General features: G+C 36.6%; 1 protein-coding gene across 2 annotated transcripts; it reads right to left on the bottom strand.

Annotated features, from left to right (window-relative positions):
- Positions 1-626: 626 nt before the first annotated feature.
- Positions 627-20,546, bottom strand: rhot1a (ras homolog family member T1a). Of its 2 annotated transcripts, XM_066674652.1 has the most exons (21): positions 20,150-20,546; positions 18,414-18,472; positions 18,185-18,266; positions 18,014-18,057; positions 17,874-17,927; positions 17,647-17,699; positions 17,319-17,427; positions 15,572-15,673; positions 15,294-15,392; positions 14,302-14,410; positions 13,755-13,875; positions 12,090-12,174; positions 11,731-11,876; positions 11,501-11,601; positions 10,202-10,332; positions 10,032-10,115; positions 9,705-9,827; positions 9,143-9,345; positions 6,887-7,009; positions 2,825-2,962; positions 627-1,757 (listed from the first exon to the last, which is right to left on the bottom strand). In XM_066674652.1, the coding sequence occupies exons 1-21, from the start codon at positions 20,184-20,186 to the stop codon at positions 1,640-1,642; spliced, it is 2,121 nt and encodes a 706-aa protein (XP_066530749.1). In that variant the 5' UTR covers positions 20,187-20,546; the 3' UTR covers positions 627-1,639. The 2 variants fall into 2 exon arrangements, with proteins under 2 accessions (XP_066530749.1, XP_066530748.1); XM_066674651.1 differs by lacking the exons at positions 2,825-2,962; positions 6,887-7,009.
- Positions 20,547-22,465: the final 1,919 nt, after the last annotated feature.

The following is a 22,465-nucleotide window of genomic DNA, read 5'->3' as shown; positions in this document are numbered from 1 at the left end:
TGTTGGCGTTGAAGGTAATGGCATTTTCACAGAGCACCAGGAGTGTGGGGTTGTGGGTTAGAACACCTTGTCACTAAGTTTCACATGGGTTTTTATCTGGGTGCTCCGGTTTCCTCCCACTGTCCAAAAACACATGCTGGTTAAGTGGCTACTGAAAAAGTGTCCATAGGTGTGAGTGAATGTGAGTGTGTGGTGTCCTGTAATGAACTGGATCAAGGGAGTGCTTCAGTGATTCCTGTCTCCAGTTGAAATATTCCAAAAGGTGTTTTTGTCCATCCTTCTACTGTGAGGCTTAAAAGAAGAAACTAAAAGGTCCACTAAATACAGAGAAAGTGAAAGTGAGGTGTCTAAAGCAGTGTGTCTAAATTTGCAACTGGGATTACTTGAAGTATGAGAATAAAATGTAACCATTTATTATTGAACTTTGAAGGTGTTTATGAAGTTTTTTTTTGAAAGTAAGAATCCCAGGACAATAGCTGTAATAAAGAGATGACAATTAACGAAAATCATTTACATTTAAATAGTACCTTATGAGTATCAATTCTGATCTTCACAACTCTACTCAACTTTGGCTGTGATGAATGTAAGAAGGCTATTCGGCATCTGGTGCATAAATAAACACACAGTGAGATCACACAGTAATTTATTGTCAATATTTGAAAGGTCATAAATGATTACAACAGTTTTGTAGTTTCAAAGTGGGAGATTTACACTGGAAAACGATACAATGTGGCAGGATGAGACTGACCAAAATAATGATAACAATAATAATAACAATAAAAAAAAAAGAAAACCCAGAGTGGTGCAGAGGTCATCTTTACTAGACAGATATCACAAAATATTTAATGTGGACAGTTCTCATAGAGATTGTGTCCCATTAATGGGTCCACAGAATTTAGGCTCAGGATTTTCTGGGTCAGACTGGGGCCTAGTTGCCAAAACTGAGGCACGCTGGCAGCCAGCTGTCTCTGCATAGCATTTCTGTGGAGCCATGTTTAGACCAAAAAAAAAATCATTAATATAAAAGCAAACCTCATTAAAAATCCCTTGTAATGTGCTTGCTTCATGCAAAGACAAACATTATGCCCAACAAATGTAAGGTTAATAAATTAATACAGCCGAACTGTGCTCAAAAACCATAATGACCTTTACGTGTGAGAAATGGCTTTGTTTCAGTGCTCCTCCCATAAACAGATTTGTTGAGTTCTGTACTGATGTATGCACTGCAATTTAAAGGAATCCCCAAGCAATATTTACATTTATACACAAAGTCCTTCTCTATTCATTTATCCCCATGGCTTAGCAGTCTCACAGGGGCCATTCCACCTAATACTGACCTGAGAAAAATGTGTACTTCATTTAAAAACCACCAGCAATTTCAGCTCATCTGTGGCAGAAAGCCAGATGTAGCATCTATCTACTTCAAATACACAAGATGGTAAGAGCACAGGTTCAAGCCTAACAGCTGAAGAAAAAGAATGCGTTTAGTTTCAAATATATAAAATGTAGCTATCTACCAATATGCTATATATATATTTTTCCTTCAAAAGGGGAATGATAGGGATACAAGAAGGGGACATGGGATACATCATTCCCAGGGGTCACAGAGGTGCAGTTGCATGCTGCTTTCAGGAGCTGATCACCGCTGCTTGAGGAGAGCTTTGTACATGGCAAAACCCAACACTGCAAATACAGTGGCCCCTACGCTGGCCCTCAACCAAAATGTAGAGTTCTTCAGATCTGTCTGGGTCATGTGCCTGCATATATATGAGAGAGAGAGAGAGAGAGAGAGAGAGAGAGAGAGAGAGAGAGAGAGAGAGAGAGAGAGAGAGAGAGAGTCACAACACATTCATGATTCACATTTTCTCCACTGGTGAGGGCAAATGTCAAATGACAAATTGAATTTCCCTGAATGTTCTCAGTAAAACCTGCTCTCATTTGTTTTGTCATTTGGTCATTCATCCTTAAACCTGCACTGATGACAAAGGTATGGAGGTGTGTTTTGGTGGAAAAGGTCAGAGGGAGCAGCAGAAGCACAGAGAAAAATAGCAAGCGAGCAGATCTCATGGGCAAAATTGTATACAGTTTGTACAAGTGTAATGCTAAGGAGTGAGAGGGTGATTGGAATAAAGACGAATTTTAAAAGCAAAATTAATTATTATTATTAAATTTTCATCACAATAGCATGGTATCCATTATATATGAGGAGTCAGACATATTCAGGCATATTGTATTTGCAATAAATACCACTTCTTAAATGGGTCGAAATATCAAACTGGACTCCAGGACATGAGCCACCCTTGCATTACTATTTCAGTATTATTCTCAGTCCAAACTCAATCTTAGCTTCTGCTAAGACGCATCCTAAGACTCAATGAACAACCCACTAATAACTGCAAAGTCAACACAAGCATACAATGGACAGCATTCCCTATCAAAAAACCTGAACCAGTTTCCTGTTTATGCAGAAAATCTATTTGAATATATTTTTTGTTCTGAAATATTACAAAACTGGTACCACGCAGGCAGCACATACACCAACCCCATACTTAGGACCGAGCTTGAATATCAGTATGGAAATGTATTGTAAATAAACTGACAAAACACAAATGTTATGCACTACACAACATTATACAAAAGACATTTCTGATGGTAGAATATACTTCCACCAGAGTCTACGTTGTTTTTCTTCATTTACTAAACATAGTTAACAGCCAGAATGTGAAAATAGATGCTTTCATATCTTAATCAACACTAATACATATCATGATGTTGTTGCCAAAGCCCAGCCCTAGCAATGGCCTGAACAGAGATTAATGTTTACCTGGGCACAAAGGGGTCGACAGATGACTCCATGTAGATTGAGTCCTCTACAAAGGTGACTGCGTGCACCTGCTGGATGAGGCTGGTCTCCTCATCAGCCAAAAGATACGCACCCACTTGATCCACCCAGGGGCCCAACCTTGTATACATGCACACAGGACGCCAATTCAACAACCAGACTTCCCACAGCGCCACCAGTTACCCAGCTCATGCACCCCACACACGCACACATTTACCAACACACACCACACACCACAGTTCAGCTGAGACAAGGCCAAACTAATGATCATAAAAAAGCTCAGTAAAGAGCCTTAGTCCACAAAGGTTTTTTTGTGCTTATTTTTTGACATTTTTGGACCAATGAGCTGGGTCAAACTCCTTGTCGGAATGGTGTGTGTCAGAGGAACAACCTTTACATGAAAATAGGCATCAGGTTTTAGTATCATTTATCTTTTCTATTCAACTAATTATTGCATTACTGTTGTTAACAGTTAGAGGAAAAAACTCTAATTACTAAATTGCATTACTAAATAATAGGAACTGTCCATTGACTATTCAGTGTAACACAAATGAAGTAAATGGCAGAAATAAAGCCAAATATCTGGAATTCCCCCCCCCCCCCCCCCAAAAAAAAAAACCCTAGCGAGCAGTTACAGATAATGATGAAAACTGTTGCTTTTACACCCATTAAGTATGGAGAAAAGGGTGTAAATACACACGGTCCACAATTCGATTCATGCTAGTGAATACACAGTTCACGATTCTTAGGATTTAGAATAAAATAAAAACATGTTCTAATTAATCATTTATGACAGCATTGATGTTGCACAGTTTGCTGATGACCATGCCAATGTTGGGGGTGGACTATCTGAGAAGTTTAGTTAATATATGTCAATTTTCCATAATGCAACAGCGTCACATTTTTGCATTGAAGAAACAGCCCTTTGTTGCAGCTCGAATCAATAAAAACATACAGTTTTAAGTGCACAAGAATTCTCTTAAAATAACCAGTATAGAGACTGGAATGCTGGCATTCGAATTACACTGTAAGGAGAACATTGTTAGTGTGGCCCATCCCTGGTGTGTGTAAAATGTACTTTTAGTAGTTTGGCGTTAACAGTGAGACACCTTCAAATAACAAAAAATCAGGTAGAGTTAGGCACACAAAGACATTAGATAAGACATTTAGACACATCCAATATTTTGGGCCACTTGCTATTTCCATTCCTTTGGTATGAGGGTCTTAAATGAAGTGACTTAACTAGAAAATGTGAAATATACTTCCATCTACAGCGCAGTACAAAACAAAGGCACAGAAGCACCAAACCAGCAACAAGAATCATTTTAGCCTAGAAAACCTATATTTACAGCTATTTATACCTAGAAAATTACGGGTTGCACATTTAAAACACTCCAGATATTCTAACACACAGAAAAACAAAAACCAAGCATTCCCTAGAGCTTAATATGAAACAAAGCCTATGGTAAAACACCTCCTGCCTGCAACAGGTTAAGAGCAAACCCCTGAACTAAACATAAGCCTCACAGAGTTATGATACATGCTGGCAAGGGTTAAAAGTGAAGTGAACTGAAGAAATGCAATGCAAACAGAAACAGGGCCAGCCAAACAAATGAGAATGAACACCTACAGAGGGAAAGAACAAAACACGACACAGGACGAAATTAAAATGGATCAGCAACAAAATATATAAACTATAATAGTTAAAATAAAAATCCAATTATTGTTGTATGCAGCTGTGTTTAAAGAGCATTGGCTACAAACATATAAATAAACATCTCTATTTAACTGGAATAAAACACACACTAAAGAAAAATAAATATAACTAAAGAGAAAATAAAGAGAAATCTCCCATGCATTCCTCCCATGTACAATGTCTAAATGTCTAGAGAATCTTTCTTAGTATGGCATATTTGTTAGTAAGAGCCATCTATAAGATTCAGTATTTAAAACAATATATTTAAAATGACAACAGGACAATGGATATGGGGGAGTTAGTGAAGAATTGCATATCCACCTTGAAGGATTAAAATAAATCCATCACTGGACATTATATACACCTACAATTTGCCATAACTTTAAATGATCTATGGTACTATTAAACAGAAGCCACAAAAGGTTGTACATGCCAAAAGGGAAAAAGCCACTTAATTATTCCTTGCAAAATTTCATTCACACAAGTCATGTTAGCATTTTCAATTGAAACATAGGCTTACAGAAGAAATATTAGCGTCATGCAGTTACCCTTCCCTTTAATTAACAAGTTAAATGTCTGAATGCAGTGCATAAGCATGCAACAGTACTGCACTACTTTAGACAGCAAAAGTATTGACTATGGTAGCACAAACACTATAAGCCAACGTTATATAACCTAACAGTCATAACACCCGTAAAACATTATAGAATAAAACAATACAATTACACATAAAAATAATCATTATTAATTACAGGTGATTGAAAATAATATTCTTCTTCTTATTATTATTATTAATCAATCAATTATTTTTAGCTTTTTTTTTAGAAATATTACTTACTTTGGAAACAAATTTAGTTCCTGTTTTGTTGTTATAATAAATAAATGCTTACCGGCCAGGGAACTATGTTTACATATTTTCTCAAATGCCCAAGACATTTGTACAGTACTGTATTTCTTAATTCAGCTATTACAAGTAAGACAAAGCCAAAAAGTGTGTTTAACATATCTTTAGTTTAACCAGCGCCAAGATATTTGGGATCAGTGTCAATCTTCTGTCACTACACTGAATGATCACTGAAATATCTATTATATACAATGTCCATTGTATCAGCCCCACAGACCATACAGGTGCACTATGTAGTTCTTCAATTACAGACTGTATTCCATTTGTTGCTCTGCATACTTTCCTATCCCCATTACACCCTGTTCTTCAATGGTCAGGACCTCCACAGGAGCAGGTATGAAATACCTGGATATAAGAAAGTGTGCAGGGCAACCGGTGAACTACATCTGTAACTATAGAACAACAAAGTGCTGCTGAATGGTCAGTGGAGCTGATAAAATGATGTTAAAATAGGTGTTCCTAACCCAATGATCGTTCAGTGTAGTTGGGCTGCAGTATTTAATGCTGTATTGGGAGAAGGTTGATGAAACTAAGTGCGCTAACCACTGTTTTGAGCTGAAGCAGAAAATAATATGATGTGACAAAACAGGGATGAACTGATGCACAACAGGTGAGTAATGCACTGAGATGTTTTAGAAAAATGGTGCTAACTATGATTCAAATAGTGTTCTGGGCAAATGAAACTCAAACAAATGCAGGAATCTCTTGTACATAGATATACAGAGATTCCCCATAGAGGAGTTACAATATATACATTAGTAACATATAACCATATGCTCTGTAAACTGAATACAAAAGGCATATACAATATAATGTCTAATTTTGAGATCAAGAGTCTCAAAGGGTGCACTGGCACATTCTCCATAAAGTTTAATTTTCCGATTTATGTGTAGCATATTTTACTTTTATGTAAAATATTTTGAAAAGTGAAGAAATGCATATGTACTTAATACACAGTGTTTTGAGAAATGTGTGTATCTATACAACCCTAATGTACAGATATTGAAATGAACACCTAGAACTAGAGCTGGACATTTAGTGAAAACTGCAATTCTGTGGTCTTCTTTTGAGACCATATAAAATTTCCACACCACTGACATTTTGGTTCAAACTGTTTTGTATGGGAAAAAGTTATCTGTGATAATTATAAGATGTTACTGCAATATCTTGAAATTCCAAAAAAATTAATTATTCCAATACATTTTTCCCTCCATCAGGCCATGAGCTATTATTTGCAGAAATACCATGGAATCCATAAAAGCCAGGTAAAGAGCTGATCTTGGTACCCAACACTGAATAACGAAGCCATACACCGGTGGATATGCAACATAAAGCTACCCAGCCAGCAGCAGAAAGGAGGTGTGTTAGGAAGCAAAGGTTAAATGTGGCCTTGGAGCGCTGGACTGGTGCAAGGAACAGGGAAAATGGGGTTGGACTCAGAGACCTGTTCAGAACGGCACTGGAGAATTTGGTTCTGAAAGAGCGCAGGAGCTCACAGTTCAGCAGGTTCTGACAGATGCAAAAGGTGCACCTGTTGCAGGCACACATGCAGCGGAGCTTGGCATGGCTGCGGAGACACACATGAGGAAGAACAGGTCAAAGTCACGTGTTATGCACGTCCAGTTGGAGCCCAACATGTTCGTCCTAGAGACATGGAGCTTCTGCACCTCCTCCCAGCATCTCTTGAAAGTCAATAAATCTTGGAAATGGAGGTATGTAAAGGAGCACAAATAAGTGTAAACACAGTTACCAAAATCCCAACACATGTTCAGTTTAACTACAACATTAACAAAAGAGTTCATGTTACAAAATAAAATCTATCAGTTCACATATGAATATTTCATAGAAAAGAAAAGCTGCAGGGGGTTTTCATTAGTACAAATCGCTATGTGGTAAATGTCTTGGTCACACACTTTAGAGAAAGGCAAAGGCAGTGCCGCTGGAAATGTTGAAGTCTACCAAATAGGTCAATAGAAAAAACTTGAACAAAAAGATTACTTCCGAACTACTCCTATTTTAATACCAAGAAAAGTAAACAAGCCTTGGTCAAGATTCCCTACCTGTTCCACATATTAAACACTAATATTGTTAAGACAGCACAAATGGAAATTCCAAATACTGGAAATATTTAAGGCGAACTCCCGCCATAATAATACAATTATTGAAGGCAGAATTGCAGTCAATAATGGAATTCAATAAAGATGTTTGATTAACTTAAAGACTTTTTTAATTTGAGCAGCTGAGCCGATTTACTCTGCCCTTCAAAACAATTCCTTAAGTATAGGAAATCTTTCTCCAGTAGCAAACTACAGAACCACAGGAGAACTTAATATAAAATCAGATCTAAATATATCTGAGGAGTCACTGAGATGTGGCTCTCTTACACTATATATTTAAGAATGTTCTCTCTGATACCTGACTCCCACCAACCCACCCAAAAATGTTTTTTACTTAAATTCAGAAAGATTTTGTAGGCGCATAGGTGGAGCTGAATACCAAATAAAATGGTTATATTTGTGTTGTATACATCATAACTCATGGCTTTCATTACCATCACTATTAACATAACATCAAGTTTGTAAAATTCTCTAAAATGCAGTATTTAATATGACAACACTGACTGACTTGGTATATATCTGACACTCAGCTTACACAGTGACGTTTTAGCGGGTTCATTAGGAGATATAACCACAGCGTTCAGTAGGAAGCATGGCTGTGCCATATCATATTGTTTGCAGTAATAAGGTCATCATTTTTAAAACTATTAAAAAAAAAAAAAAAACAAATAAAAAAAACAAAACCATAATACGGGTATAAACTGGGCATTCGGCCACAGTGAATTATGGTAGAAAGTGACTCTGAGACAGAAGAATTTGTTCAAAAAAAGAGGAGAGAATGTTAGAAAAAAGTCTTTAATATTATTAATATATATTACATTTATTTATTTTAATATGATTCATATTAATATAACATTTATTGTGTTGCAATAGTCTGCCCTTGAAATTAATACAAGTACTTTTCAGTGTGTTGTCATATCACCAAGTTATTGGCAAAATACCCTGAAATATTGTGATATTATTTTAGGGCCAATACCGCCCACCCCCAGTAGGTAGAATGCATTATTTCTATGCTGAAATATGGATTTAATCTCATACCTAGCTCTCACCCTTAACGTCTACCTTTTTTTCCCCTCGTGCCTCGCTTAATACACACTTTTATCTCTTATAAACTTGAAGCTAGAATGTGAAGGTGTTTTATTGTCTATGCTCTGAGATGTGCCTGAGCTTTGTTGTGTTTGATGTTAACTCTCTACCTGAAATTTTACTCAACAAATTAAGAGATTCTAATTCAAATAGCATAAAACTACTGAATATAATAATGTAAAAATGTGTGTATATTTATTTGTTTTTTCACCTTTCCAAAAAAAAAATCCTAACCTTTACTTGCGATTAATCATGATTAATCACAGTATGTTGTTGCAAGTAACTATTATATTTTTTAATCAACATCACTCATTTTTATTCTTCTTTTAGAAACTCCATTATTTATCTAATATTGTTTACCAAGTAGGTCGAAAAAAAATGACAAAGGAGCACAGTTCTACACAGGCAGAAGAAGAATGGAGGACAGCCAGAAGAGCCATGCAGGATTTAAAGAGAGTGTAGAGGGTCAGAGGGGACATAGTGACAGCTTTACTCACGGATACATGGCCATGGTGGTGAGTTTGGTGTAGATGTCTTTGCTGGGGGCATCAGCTGTGTTGCAGGTGAATGACTGAGGTGGGTGTAGCTTGTGTCTCCTGCAGAAGTCCAGTGGAGAGAGACTGTAGTGTTGCCGAACCTCGTGTAGGTCTGACTTGGCTGCAATAATCATACATGGCGTCTTGCTGTCCAAGAAGTACTTCTGTGGATACAATATATAATGGCATGGTAACTATCAATGACACTACTAAATCAGTGCACTGACCAAGTACATCTCTAATGATGTGTTATCAACTTTAATAAACCATGCTATGTAAAAAATTATCAACAAATGATGTAAACTAAGAGCACTGAAGCAATTGGATCAATACAGTATGCTTTACACATATTGACATATTATTTACACATCTGTGGAGAAGACCAAAACGTGACTGATGGGACTACAGACAAAACCCCACTCATCCATACTTTCTCTACTCAATAGAGACTGGCACTCAGATTAATACATGTGATAACATAATGTAATTTCCTAGGGTATGTTTTAAATATAGAATAACAAACCTTGTAAGCCTTTGCACAGTACTCAAAAGAGCGAGGATTACTGATGTCATAAACCAGGCAGACAACATCACAGGCCAGATCAGCTTCTGACAGGAACTCAAAGTCTGGAAGAACCTCATGTAACTGTAGCAGACAAGATTAGACACATGAACAACATTGTAAGTTCAAGTTCAAGAAGTTTATTGTCATTTCAGCAGTATACAGTGTTTACAGTACACAGTGAGATGAAATAGCATTCCTCCAGGACCAAGATGCTACATAAAACAATAAACAACAATATGTAACTTAATATAGTTACGTTTTTAGGGTAACACCATTTTTACTTACAAGCAAGTACTTCTCCTGGCCATAGACATACGTAGTGCTGATAGCATAGTAGGATTTGTGGTCTTCTCTAATTTTCTTTTGTCGCTGCATAACAGATAATATTGAGAAAAAGCATCAGAGATGTTAAATAACATCTTTGAGTTAAAGAACAGTATGTTACCAGTACTTACACTTAGGTTTCTGCCCAGGAAAGCCTGTAGAAAGCCACTCTTGCCGCTGCTACGTGCTCCAAGAACATTGCACCGAAATACGCTGCGCTGAGTCTGCTTCTTCTGCAAGTCAATGCGCTTGTTCCTGGTGACTACATCAAGCAATGACGAAAAACATGCAGAAAGGTAGCACAGAGACATGTCATGAACTTTCTGTCTGTACCTCTCTCTCAAACCTCAATTTTGTTGTTTTTGTGGAAAATAATATTCCCCAAGTTTATTTCAAATAGCTTATTGAGCACATAGGGGAATGCCTTTGAATGTTACACACTGTCAAACTGTTGAAGAACTCAAATATAATTATAGTGCCATTTAAGTTGGAAAGGGTGGGGAGTTAATTCTTGTTGAATGCATTTGCTTCTTCATGCAACGTATGGTGGGACATTAAAAATGAAACAAAATAAATAAATCAGCACGTTTCTACAGCCATGCACGGTTTACAAGTGAATTAGCCTATTAGCTTACTCAGTCTTCAGGAGCTCCGTTGTGGTGCTAAGTCACCTCCCCGTCCTGATTTGCCTTGCCCTGGTTTCGAGGGTCAATGGTGAGTTTTATCAGGACAGGGAGCTGAGATTGGGCACCACACTGTGGCTCTGTCACTGTTTCCCCCTTCCCCTGACACAAAACAACCCAACATTACATGTGGCATGGTCATTGGGATACTGTTCTTAACTTTGGTCGGTGCTGTAACTTGTCTGAGTTTTTCAAACTGTGTTAATGTACACTGAAAGATACTTAGGATTGTTTGTTTTTATTGGTGTAAAAAATAAAAAATAAATAAATAAACAAAATCAATTAATCGTGAGGAATTTGACCATGGTTTACCATGAAACCAGTAACCTTATAACGTGTAGTTGGAACTAGCTAGACAGGTCTCCATCAGCGCATAGTGTAAATAAACCCTGTGCTTTATAATGAGAGGAATCCAATAAAACCTGTAAAATTACATTTACTTTGGCAATAAGGAAAAGCAGCACAGGTGTCTGTTTATATCAGACTGCATTTCTTTTTCTAGTGTGTATCACCTTTTTATCCCTGAATACAAATAAATAATTTTTAAAAACCCACTTATTTAATATTTTATACCTATTAACATGGAATAAACTGTAGACCAACTAATAATGAACAATCATATGTGTTGTCATATGTTTATAATAGATTTTTATCAATTTTGTCTGCCCTAGGTATTTCCATTATCTACAGATGTCATTTTTAGGTATAGCTTTACAGCACACAAAATAGAGGTAAACACTCTCTCACCTGTTATGGCAGCAGCCTGTGAGTCCTGTTCATGAATAATAGAGTAACCAAGGTAACCCAGGTATTCCAAGCAGCGCTGCACATCCAGATATGTTGTTAATCTGAGTGGAAAATTACAAGCTATGTAGAGCAGCTGCCCATGATCATGTCAAATGATTGTGTGTTTAAAAAAAAAAAAAAAAAAGCAGGAAACAATTAGCTCTGTTTATTTCATTAGTGCTCATACTCACGTCCACTGGGACAGGTAGCCCTGATAGGTGATCCAGCCCTGCTCATTTGTGCACACTGTGTTATTAACATCAGGGCCCCAAGGTATGTAAGGAAAGACTTTAAAAAGGTCCTTCAACTCATCAGGAGACAGAGCACAGTCCCGGTCCTGAAACATCATTAATTTGATCATGGAGCTAGTCCAAGACTGATAATAACAGGTAAAATACTACAGATACTAATGTCTGAAAAGTATTATTTTATGACTGGCTCCATATGCCAAGTACCACTCAGCACAGCCTTGGTCAATAAACGACACAATGTATCGACTGTCAAATCAACCTTACAGGAAATAAAAGTTATTCAGAGTTCATGCACTCACCTTGTCATGTTTGTCAAAAACACTTTGAAGGAAGAGGTAAGCATTGTGGTTCAGCTCTGTGGTGCAGTCTGGTGGTATTTTTAATCTGCAAAATCAAAAAGGGCACAAGCTTGATTACACAAATCAGTTCTTGGCAGTGGGAAACGTGCATGCAGAGTTTAGACTGATAATGTGCTTGAAAACCAGCCCAATAAATTAGAACATGTTTCAGATTTCAAATGAAAGCAAAACAAACTGGTTTGTCAATGAAGTATTTGAAGTCTTTACATGACCAAAAATGTTATATAAATGTCTGCACCATTATAATTTTAAATACGGCTTTAAGCTGAGGTTACATAACATTAACTGCAGAGGCCTGGAGCCGTCAATGGCTAAGCCAAAAAAAAAAAAAATTAAAAAAAAATAAAAAAGAAAGAAAGAAAGAAAGAAGTGTTTGAACGGCCATAAATATGATCAAATAAGTCAGAAAAACTTATTGATTTATTGAATACTGTTTGGAAAACCTGTTCACAAAATTAAAATATATGTAATGTTTACCTAGCTCAGTAGAGAAATAAATTGGTCTTAGAGTGGGGCTTGAAAGATTCCAATGCCTTTAGAGTAATCTGTATTTATGCATTAATTTGGCATAATTCCTCAGGAACACTTTAATATAAGTCCTAAAAGTAGTCCATAGAGAGTATAAGTCCATATAGAGAACAAATTAAACCTAAAAGAGCAAAATATTATATGTACTTATTGAGGAGAATCCAATATTACATTTCTGTGAATTTCAAATTTATGGAAAATTCTAGGATAAGCAGTTAACGTCAAGGTGAATATACAGTCAGGTGATTTTAATCAAGGGATTACCATAACACAGAACAGGGACACATCAAAATTTGACCTTCACACCACATATTTGTGGAAGTGCATCATAGAATGAAATAAGGAGGTTTCTGAAAGCCTCAGAAAAACTGTTCATGCTACTCAGGCTTGAAACTGTTACACTGGACAAGCATGAAGGCTATAGGAAATTATATTTTTGAACAGATGAGAACACTTTTTGGTTGGTCTGTCTAACACTGTGGTGGCAAAATCAAGGTTTGGCCCTGTCCTGCTGCAACTGAGCCAGGAAGGCTTGTCATTATTGATGGAACAATGAATGCTTAATGTATCATTAAATCCTACATATGTCAGGTTATCTGTCTGTAAACAGAACACTAAACACAAAAGTCATTCTACCAAAGAATTGTTAAAGAGGAAAAAAGTTTATGCTTTGAAATGGTTAAACCAAAATCCTGACCTTAATCTAGTAAATCCTTAGAGTGAAATTTTGCGAAAGGACCTGAGGCCAGCAGTTCATGTGAGAAACGCACAAACATCCCATAGTTGCAGTTATTCTGTATGAAGGAATAAGCTAAAATTCCTCCAAACAGGACTGATCAGCAGCTACTGAAAATGTTAAGTTGCAACTACTGCAGTATAATGGGGGTCTTACTGAACTCAACGTTCCACATACAAAAAATCTATAACAAATAATTAACCAAACATTTACAGTTTTATGTGTTTAGTTGGCTTCTTTTATATCCAACTCTAGGTCAAAATTATACAGAAATACAGAAAATTCAAATGTTCGACATTTTTTCTAACACCGCTGTAAGATAAACCGTGGGCATGACTCACAGTGGAAACAAGTATTCTTGGGTGAGCTCCAGGTCATCGTCATAACCAAACCTGCGGAGCACAGTCCATGTGGTTTCATGCCTTCCTCTCTGGATGAACAACGTGTGCAGGAACAAGAAACCTGGACAAAGAAAACATGGAACCAAGTTGATATGGAAAGATTTTAAAATCAACTTAGTATTTTGCCTACTGAGACAAGAAGGACCCCCTAACTGCTCCTGCTCCCTAGTTGGGTGCTGCCCCTGGTTCATTAGTCTGCAACGGATGGGTTAAACGCTGAGACATAATTTTGTTGCACCTTGTGCAATGACAAAAAAAAAGGTTTTTTTTTGTCTGTTTACATTTTCCATACATTAATTTTATTTCCAGTCAAAACCTAATGTCCATATTATCTGTAAATTTACTAAATAAAGGCAAGCCTAATTTGTACATCATGGTATAATTTACGTAGTTTTCAGAGTAATTGAACTGTAGATGCACAAACAAGCACTCTGTGACAGAAAAATATACAGAGACTAGCAAAGGGATCCTATCAAAATTAACCAACCTTTAAGAGTGAGGCCATTGTCCTTCACACCATCAGTCATGTTCCGGCGCACAACATTTTTCACATCCTCCAGGGCTTGAGAGGCCAAGGGCATATTAAAGCAGGTCCTCTGTTTAAAAAAAAAAGTATCTCACTATTAAATAATTTTTTGGACAGAATTAGTTTCAAGTGGGTAGCTGGAGTAATGTCATTTCACCAAAGGACATAAGTATTTTTTTATGGTGGATTTGCACTGGATAAAAAAATCTCAGTGAAAATAACAGTGATGGGAGTGGCTACTCGATTCCCACATCGCCGTTATGGTTTGAATCATACACATCAGTGCTACTGGACTTTTTAGACCGTCACTACTGTTCTGAGAATAGCCCTCATATCAAAAATATCTAGCCCTCAACAATCTTGTCTTCTAGTTCTTCATAATAGGTAATGGGCATGAAAAAGTAAAAAAAATAATAATAATAATCCTTCACACAATTATTACAGCTGATGTTATAAAACCTGTAATGGTAGCTTGATGATTGAGGGACACGTTCAAAACACGTTGGCAGGCAAAACCTACCTACAGCTAAAAGAAATATCACTTTTCTGAGCTCAGCAGCTAAGCTTAGTCTAGAACAGTATATTACATCACCATGAATCTTCCAGCTTCTCCTGTAAAAACTCCTGATGGGATATTTCCCCATATTTGTTCGCATTGGATTAAATATAACCTGTGGCCATTTTTACTGCTCCTTTTACAGTAGGTAAAATGCTCCGGAATCTTCCCTGAAACAAGAGCAGGTGCTCAAGAAAAATCACTAAAATTGTCCATTCAAATGTAATTAAAATACCTAACTAATAAGATAACTCTGTAATAATTATTTTACCCCAGGTCCATAGATAAAACAAATCCTGTCCATATAAGGCTTACACATTTATTTATTTATTTAAATTTCTTTAAAATCCTTTCAAAATCTGCATAGGTAAAAATATATAACACGTGAGGCACATACTTGAAAGAAATTGAGTTCATTGTCATTCAGAATACCATCGTTGTCTAGGTCTGATATTTTGAAGATGCGAGTAAGTGCTTTGATGCAAGATGATTTCATCTGGAAAAAATATAAAACAAACTTCTTCAAACAAATCACAGTACATTTGACAAACTCTGTCAAACAAGCCATGAAGTATCTCTAGATTACTGGCAAATGTAAATATTTAATCACAGAAAATAGCAATAGCTCTAATGCAGGGGCTTTGTGGAAGTGTGTAGTGTACATGAGTCTGCTACCTCTTTCCCTTCTGGGCAGTACAGTGGACCTGTAGGATGTAGAACAGCTTTCTGGGCATAGTAGAACAACTCTGAGATATTCTTCAGGTTTTTCGCTGAACACTAAGGAAGAGCAACGAAGATCTTGAAAAATTCCATTTTCCAATTTCTACCCAAGAATTTTATTTCAATTGGTGGAGTTTATCAGTAACATCACATGACACATTGGAAACTTTTAAATTATTACCTATATGAGTAAGTTACTGTTATTTAATCAATGGTGTAAAGGTTTAATAAGAGTTCCCTAATTTTAAGCACCTAAACATTGTAGAATGGACAATTAAAAATCAAAGCATTTGTAATAACTTTGCAAACAAACTATTCAACAACAATTATATCGACACAAAGCTATTTAATTCCTCAATGGTCATTCTTTGCTGCAAACTGGGAATGTGGCAAAGTCCAAATATGCAAGATTAATCTCATTTGCTGCCTACAGTAAAGCTCTGTGTGCATGTAGTTTTAAACCTCATCTCTGCTTTTAGACGGAAACTAATCCCACCATTAAGGCATGGCTACACGTCACATGAGCCACCAGGTAATGCTTCTCTCCTCCATAATCCTGCTTCACTTTTGCACATGTTTAATATCCCTGAGAGTAAATAAGTGCAGGAGGTTTAAATATTCCAAAACTGTTTTTTAATATAAATCAGAACTGATTAACCTTTTTGTGTACGACAAAATAAATTCATAAATATTCAGATTCTGGACACAGCTATAACCTACTCCGATATTAAAATCTTCACTGATAATATACAAGTCAAGGATCAATCCATAAAATCATCTAAATACAGCTGAACCCAAAACCCCAGCAGGGATACTTTCCAAAAAGGTTTAAAAACAAAATTTACCCTGACGTATGTAATTTGTTAGTTCACTTGATTCTTTAATTAACCGACAAATGAACAGCGAAAATTATTTTCTGTGTTTTCACTGACAAACTTAATTCTCCTTGCATATGGAATTTTTGTCCATTCTTGCTGTATATAAGACTTGAGCTTATTAACAATGGTGTTCACCAGTGTATTCTCCTTGTTCATGATGCCTCATAGATTTTAAATAGGACAAAGCTCTGGACTGCATACAGGCCAGTCAAACACACACAGTCTGTCTATAAAACAATGCTGTTTTAACGCCTGCAAAATGAAGCTTGGCACTGTCCTCCTGAAATAGAAAAGGAATCCTGCAAAAAGATTTAAAGACATCTTAATGGCAGTTTATGTCAAATTAAATAATAATTTTAGGGGTGGGGTAAATTTAGGATTGTTTAAATTGTTTCAACAGCTTTAAGCAGTTCAGAAGAAGATGCATCAGAGTCATGTGTTCTTGGTGCTCCCCTCTCTCTCCAGCTCTGAATCAGACTCACCGAAATGTGTGCACAAAACTGCCTGGAAGAACAGTGTCTGCTCATGTGATCTGATGTGATAATTAGTTGAGTGGGCCTTGCCTTGGATATTCAGTAGTGTTTTTTTTTTTTTAGCTTGGCCCCCGACTCCCAGAATCACTTTATGAACTGTAACTGGTGAAAGACCTAAATTTATTGCAATCTGCGGCTAAAACATGAAACATTCTTGCTTGTGAAGACTAAGCCTTTGGTGTATACTCCTTTTATACTCAGTCTCAGTTACCTCACCTGTTAAATTGCTAATTGTGGAATCTTCCAGAACACTGGTACTTGTACAATATATACTGAGACATCTCGTCTTACCTCTACACAAGTCTCGATTTCTGAGAATTGGTTCATGATGGGTAGAATAGTCTCCATGCTGCTATGCTCCACCAGATCTGACTTATTCCCCACCAGAATGAGTGGCACTCTGTAAAACCATGACATTGTTTCTTTAAGACTGCATTATGCCAAATTCAACACAATGATATTTTAATTCTGTATACTGAAAGCACATGCAAGTATGTGAATGCTACCTGTGAATCAGTAAAGCTGCATCTATCTAGGAAAGCTACACACTAAAAGATCAAAAGGTCAAAAATATGGCTACTCATACTGATTTGAGCATGAACTGCAGAAAACCACACACCTGCTGTCCTTATCTGTTCTGTCATTGATGAGAGGAATCCAGTGGCTTGTCACCTATAGTAAAAAAAAATAAATCTATTACATTTGGAATTTTAAAAAATAGGATAAACTACAAGCTTCAAATAAATCTGCCCATCAACCGATTTTGGCTGTAATTTAATTAGATATACAAAATTATGACAGGTACATCAACATTGTGCATGCATGTGTTTTGACTAACAAACTTACCTTCTCAATGGATTTTTTGTTGTTTACAGAGTAGACTATGCAGATTACATTTGCCTGTAATCAAGAAAACAGGAACAGGTCAAAATAGCCACTTCAAACAATCCCACCTAAACCTCTGGATTTCAAAATGTAAAACTCACCTTAGAAATTTCTTGATACAACTGTTCTTCTGACTGCTCTGCTTCTACACAAACAGTGATAATTAAGAAAAAAATTCAATTAAATCAGGCCATGAACTTGTGAAAGAGCATTTTCCGATTTTTCAATAAATCCTGTAGCATCCAAATGTTTTATGGGCAAGAACATTTTACCTGAGTAGTCCACTATATGCGTAGGAACTCTCTCAGGAGTGACATCAGCAGGAATGGTGATTTCCTCAGCACGGAGAGGGACCTTAAGAGTAGCAACAAATGTTACAGGTGTTTAAAAAATGTAACGTGTTAATAGATTTCGTAAGGACAATATTAACACAAATAAATAATGCTGCTGTTTTATTTGATTATTGTAATCAGAGAATGTATCGTACAAAAAAAACTTTACCTCATCAGGGAATTCTTCACTGACAAGAGACATTATCAGTGATGTCTTCCCCACTTTAGCTGTGCAGAAGAAAAAAAAATCTTACAGTCAGTGATTTAATCCATAGCTATTAACAGATTCAGTGTCCTATCAGCCAAAAACTGGATACAAATATACCAATAGACACACATACAAATAGACCATAATAGGCTTTTCTCATTTCTATGCTTTCTATATTCTAGAGTGATAATGAAAGTGTTTGTACTAGGTATTAGTATAAATCAGCACAAGGAAGTGTTCAAAATGTCTTAAACAATCCAGTCATAATTTTCATTTATATGAATTTTAAAAGTTTGCATAATTTTGGGCTATTTCTCAACACCATCAAAATCTCTGTGTACAGCTTGATAACAGCATCTGGGTATTTTAACCATTCTTGGTGTTTGTGTTTTTAGTATTGGAAATTAATTCAGTAGCGAAGGATGATCTCAAGGAAGAGCACAAGAACATAAGGAGACACAAGGACACATTAAGAAACAGACTTTGTATTCTCCCAACTTCATCAAAACAAATGCTGTGGTTTTCCAAGGAAGAAATTGCTAACGGTGGACAGGTACAACATTTATCACAAGAACATTTACAAAAATAAAAGCATACACTTCTTTTACAAAGAGTTACTAGATTTAAAAGAAAATTCCACTGATTTTGCAGTTTCTGTATTATTGAATTTGTTTTGTAAACCAAGTCACGTAAATGATTTCATATAAAAAATGCTAACAACTAGACAAATGATGTGTATATATTCTGAATGTTAAGGACAAAAGCCAGACCTGTGAGATTTTAAAGGCCCTGAACGCTGTAAAAAAGGTGTGACAAATGAATTCATATGACTTTGTTTACTTTTCAACAAATACAGTCTCCCTTTAATGTTAAGCCTAATAGAGTTTCTCTAGGACTGGGACGTTAACTCTGACACGTATCCTTCTGGCTGCCTTGTCCAAAGCTGTCAGCACTTGCAGTGCTACATGTGTTATAAATAACCTGAATATTTATAAAAAACCGAAGGCATAACTCAACAGCTGATCACTATACAGAACTACTGCCAATTCTGTGTCACATAACCGTGCACATTATAAACACACACAAAATGTTCCTGTGTCTATGACCTGTGGTTATGTGATCAGCTTAGAGAACATGACTAATCGGAGCTGAAGTCATAAACCTTACATTTAAAACAAATGTAGTGTTTGTTTTAATAAAGTGCTTATAGGCAGTATGTGAATAATGTTAAAGTACAATTCCATTCTAAGTCCATATAGCATAATTAGCATAAACAGGAAAAATCAGCCAGACTAACAGTGAAATGTCATGGTTTATCTGTGTTTGTTTGTGTGTGTGTGTGTGTGTGTGTGTAGATTAGTAAGTGTCCAGTAGTAGTGGATTTGGACCAAGCCAAGACTGAAGCTATGGTTATGAACATTAGCTAATAAGGGATTTACTACGTCAGCTAACCAGCAAACAGTGGATTAGCTCGATTCTTCGAGCTATAGCGTTTTCAACCATAAACAGTACACTATTCAGTTAAGCTGATGTTTGCTTGTTTTTAATTGTGCGATCCACCTTAAATGGCGCTACACCTAAATACGACAGGGGATCACTATGTAAGTTAACCGCCACACCATTTAAGGTGGAATGGAAAAGTCGAACAAGAGCCAACTTCAGTCTCTTCTCACTTCAACAACGCAGAGGTGACTTACGTTCTCCGACTAATAATATCCGCACGTCCTTCCTCATAGTCTTGGCGTCTGTAACAGGGTTTCACCGGTTAAATCAGGAGAGGCATGTATGAGCCTAAGCGCTAACCACGGCGGGCCTGCGCGGTCCCTCCCTCTCTCTCTCTGTGCCTAAGTGTAGGACAAAACGGACAGAGGAGTTCGCTGCTGCTACTCCGTGAACGGGTTCGCTTTTCCTGTATCTAACAGACTCTCGGCGGAGGTTCACTCCATAACTGCACACACAGACTGAGCGTTAAAGTAGACACTGAGCTCTTAATTAGAAACTTGGGACATTTCTCAGCGATAGAGCTCTCAGCAGGGCGTTTGACCCGCAGTAGCCGGTGGGTACGGAGAGCCACAGCGGACAACAACGTGGAAATACAGCGGAAAACGCGGTATGGGATGGGTGGGTTTCTTTACAAATTGATCAGTTTATACTGCCACCTATAGGACAGGAGCTCAGTGGAGCTCGAGAGAAGGGACTGGAGCGCGGACACCGAAGTCCTGTGCATAATGGGCCTTTAATTTCGTGAGGTAATCACGTTCCACAAAGTAAATATACAAAATATAATATCCTTCTATTTATTAAATGTTTTCCCCAAAATGTAAAACAGATGGTTTTACCTAAATCCCTGTCCAAAATTGCACATTCAAGGTCCGACAATCCACAACTGCACATGTACTCAACGGCCTCAGGGCTGTAGGGTCAGGAAGGCCTGATTACCTATAGTTCCATGAGATACAAGCAAGGGAGCATCAGAATGGACAGTTTGTTTATAGTTGTCTGACCAACATGAAGAAGAGGAAGGTGTAATATATAAATAAAAATTTTTGAAATTCTGACGCATTATACTTGTTATCTGAAATGAGCCACTGTATACGACCCAATTCGTTCATTGCATTAACCAAGCGCCAGGTCTGCTGTTGATGCATTTTGTTAACATCACCAAAGTGTAGATTTTGGACATTTGGGCCAGGGCTTTAAAAAAAAAACTGAGCTCCCTGCATTTGTGGATATATGGACAGAATTATTTTGACATGAAATCTTCTTCACCAAAGTTCTCTCTAACAGATTTTGGTGATATATATATATATATATATATATATATATATATATATATATATGTATGTATGTGTGTGTGTGTGTAAAAAATCTACCAGGGCGTCTTCCTAACACCATTTTATAGGCCAGCCATGGCTACAAACCAAATGTGTGGACTGACTTAATGTTCGTATGGAAAAAAATCGAGTTGTGTTGTGTGAAATTGACCATGAAGAAAGTGTTATATCATTGACAGAAATTTCAGAAAAATTAAGAATAGAAGCTTGCCATTGCGAAATGTATAATAGTAGTCAAGCTCATTATTGGGTTAGTCATGTTCCTTTCAGCTAAAAAAATCTGCTCAATGGAAAAAATAAGAGAAGTACAAACTTGGGCACAACTTTTAAAGCCCCTGGGAACGTTAATCGAATTTTTAATTTCTAATTAAGTTAATATGGCTCCTAAGGGCCCTCGATAAATATGACAAAATATTTCTTATGAATAAAGTCTAATAAATGTCTGCTGTATTTCACAAGTATTGCTTATGCTGTGAAATCACAACCACAATTAAAAGAAAAAGCTAAAAACAAAACAAAAAAAAAATCTTCTCTGTCTCAAGACTGTGTGCTTCCATGGGAATGTTTAGAAAACTTTGTTCTAGAGTGGGATATACACACGTTAATTGGAATATAACAACCACTCTCAAAGTTCTCAGAAAGGTCTAATGAGAGTATTTTGGTGATATTTGAGGAGTGTTTTATCATATTTCTGCTTTGTGTTTTCTCTTTAAACTTTGTTGAATGTTTCACACAACATCCATATTCTCTGTGAGGACAGAAGAGTAAATCTTTGTCAAATAATACAGAAAAATAAGTTCTGGAAATTGCTCCATGTTTGTGTTGGCAGTATTTGTATAATAACAATCACAGACAAACTAATTAAAAAAGAAGAAGGGAATGAATATGAATATCCTGACCATGAGTCAGGTGGTACTTTTAGGTCTCTTAAACATTCAGATGAGTGGCAGTTTTTGGGACCACAAATACAGATTCATGTAATTTCTGTATCAGTAATTAATAACATCCATTTAATCTTTTATATTTTTGTGTGATACTAACTCATTTCATGACAAATTAACAAAGCAAACATGATCAATACGTACCTGTAAATGTTCTGGCTCATCAATGCTATTCAGCAGTTATTTTATGGGCAACCTTTGCTGGGAGTCATATTTCCCTCAGTGCAGAGAGGGGATG

The sequence above is a fragment of the Hoplias malabaricus genome, chromosome 6 (assembly GCF_029633855.1).
Source record: "Hoplias malabaricus isolate fHopMal1 chromosome 6, fHopMal1.hap1, whole genome shotgun sequence".
In the NCBI taxonomy this organism is placed as follows: Eukaryota; Metazoa; Chordata; class Actinopteri; order Characiformes; family Erythrinidae; genus Hoplias; species Hoplias malabaricus.
This window is presented reverse-complemented; position numbering and strand designations above follow the sequence as displayed.

Excerpts from the sequence above, each read along its gene's own strand:
- rhot1a (XM_066674652.1), bottom strand. The coding sequence starts at position 20,186 with ATGAGGAAGGACGTGCGGATATTATTAGTCGGAGAAC. Across the intron at positions 18,473-20,149 it reads GATATTATTAGTCGGAGAAC|CTAAAGTGGGGAAGACATCA; the intron begins GTAAGTCACCTC and ends TCTTCTGCACAG. Across the intron at positions 13,876-14,301 it reads CAATGGCCTCACTCTTAAAG|GTTTCTTGTTCCTGCACACG; the intron begins GTTGGTTAATTT and ends TTCTTTGTCCAG.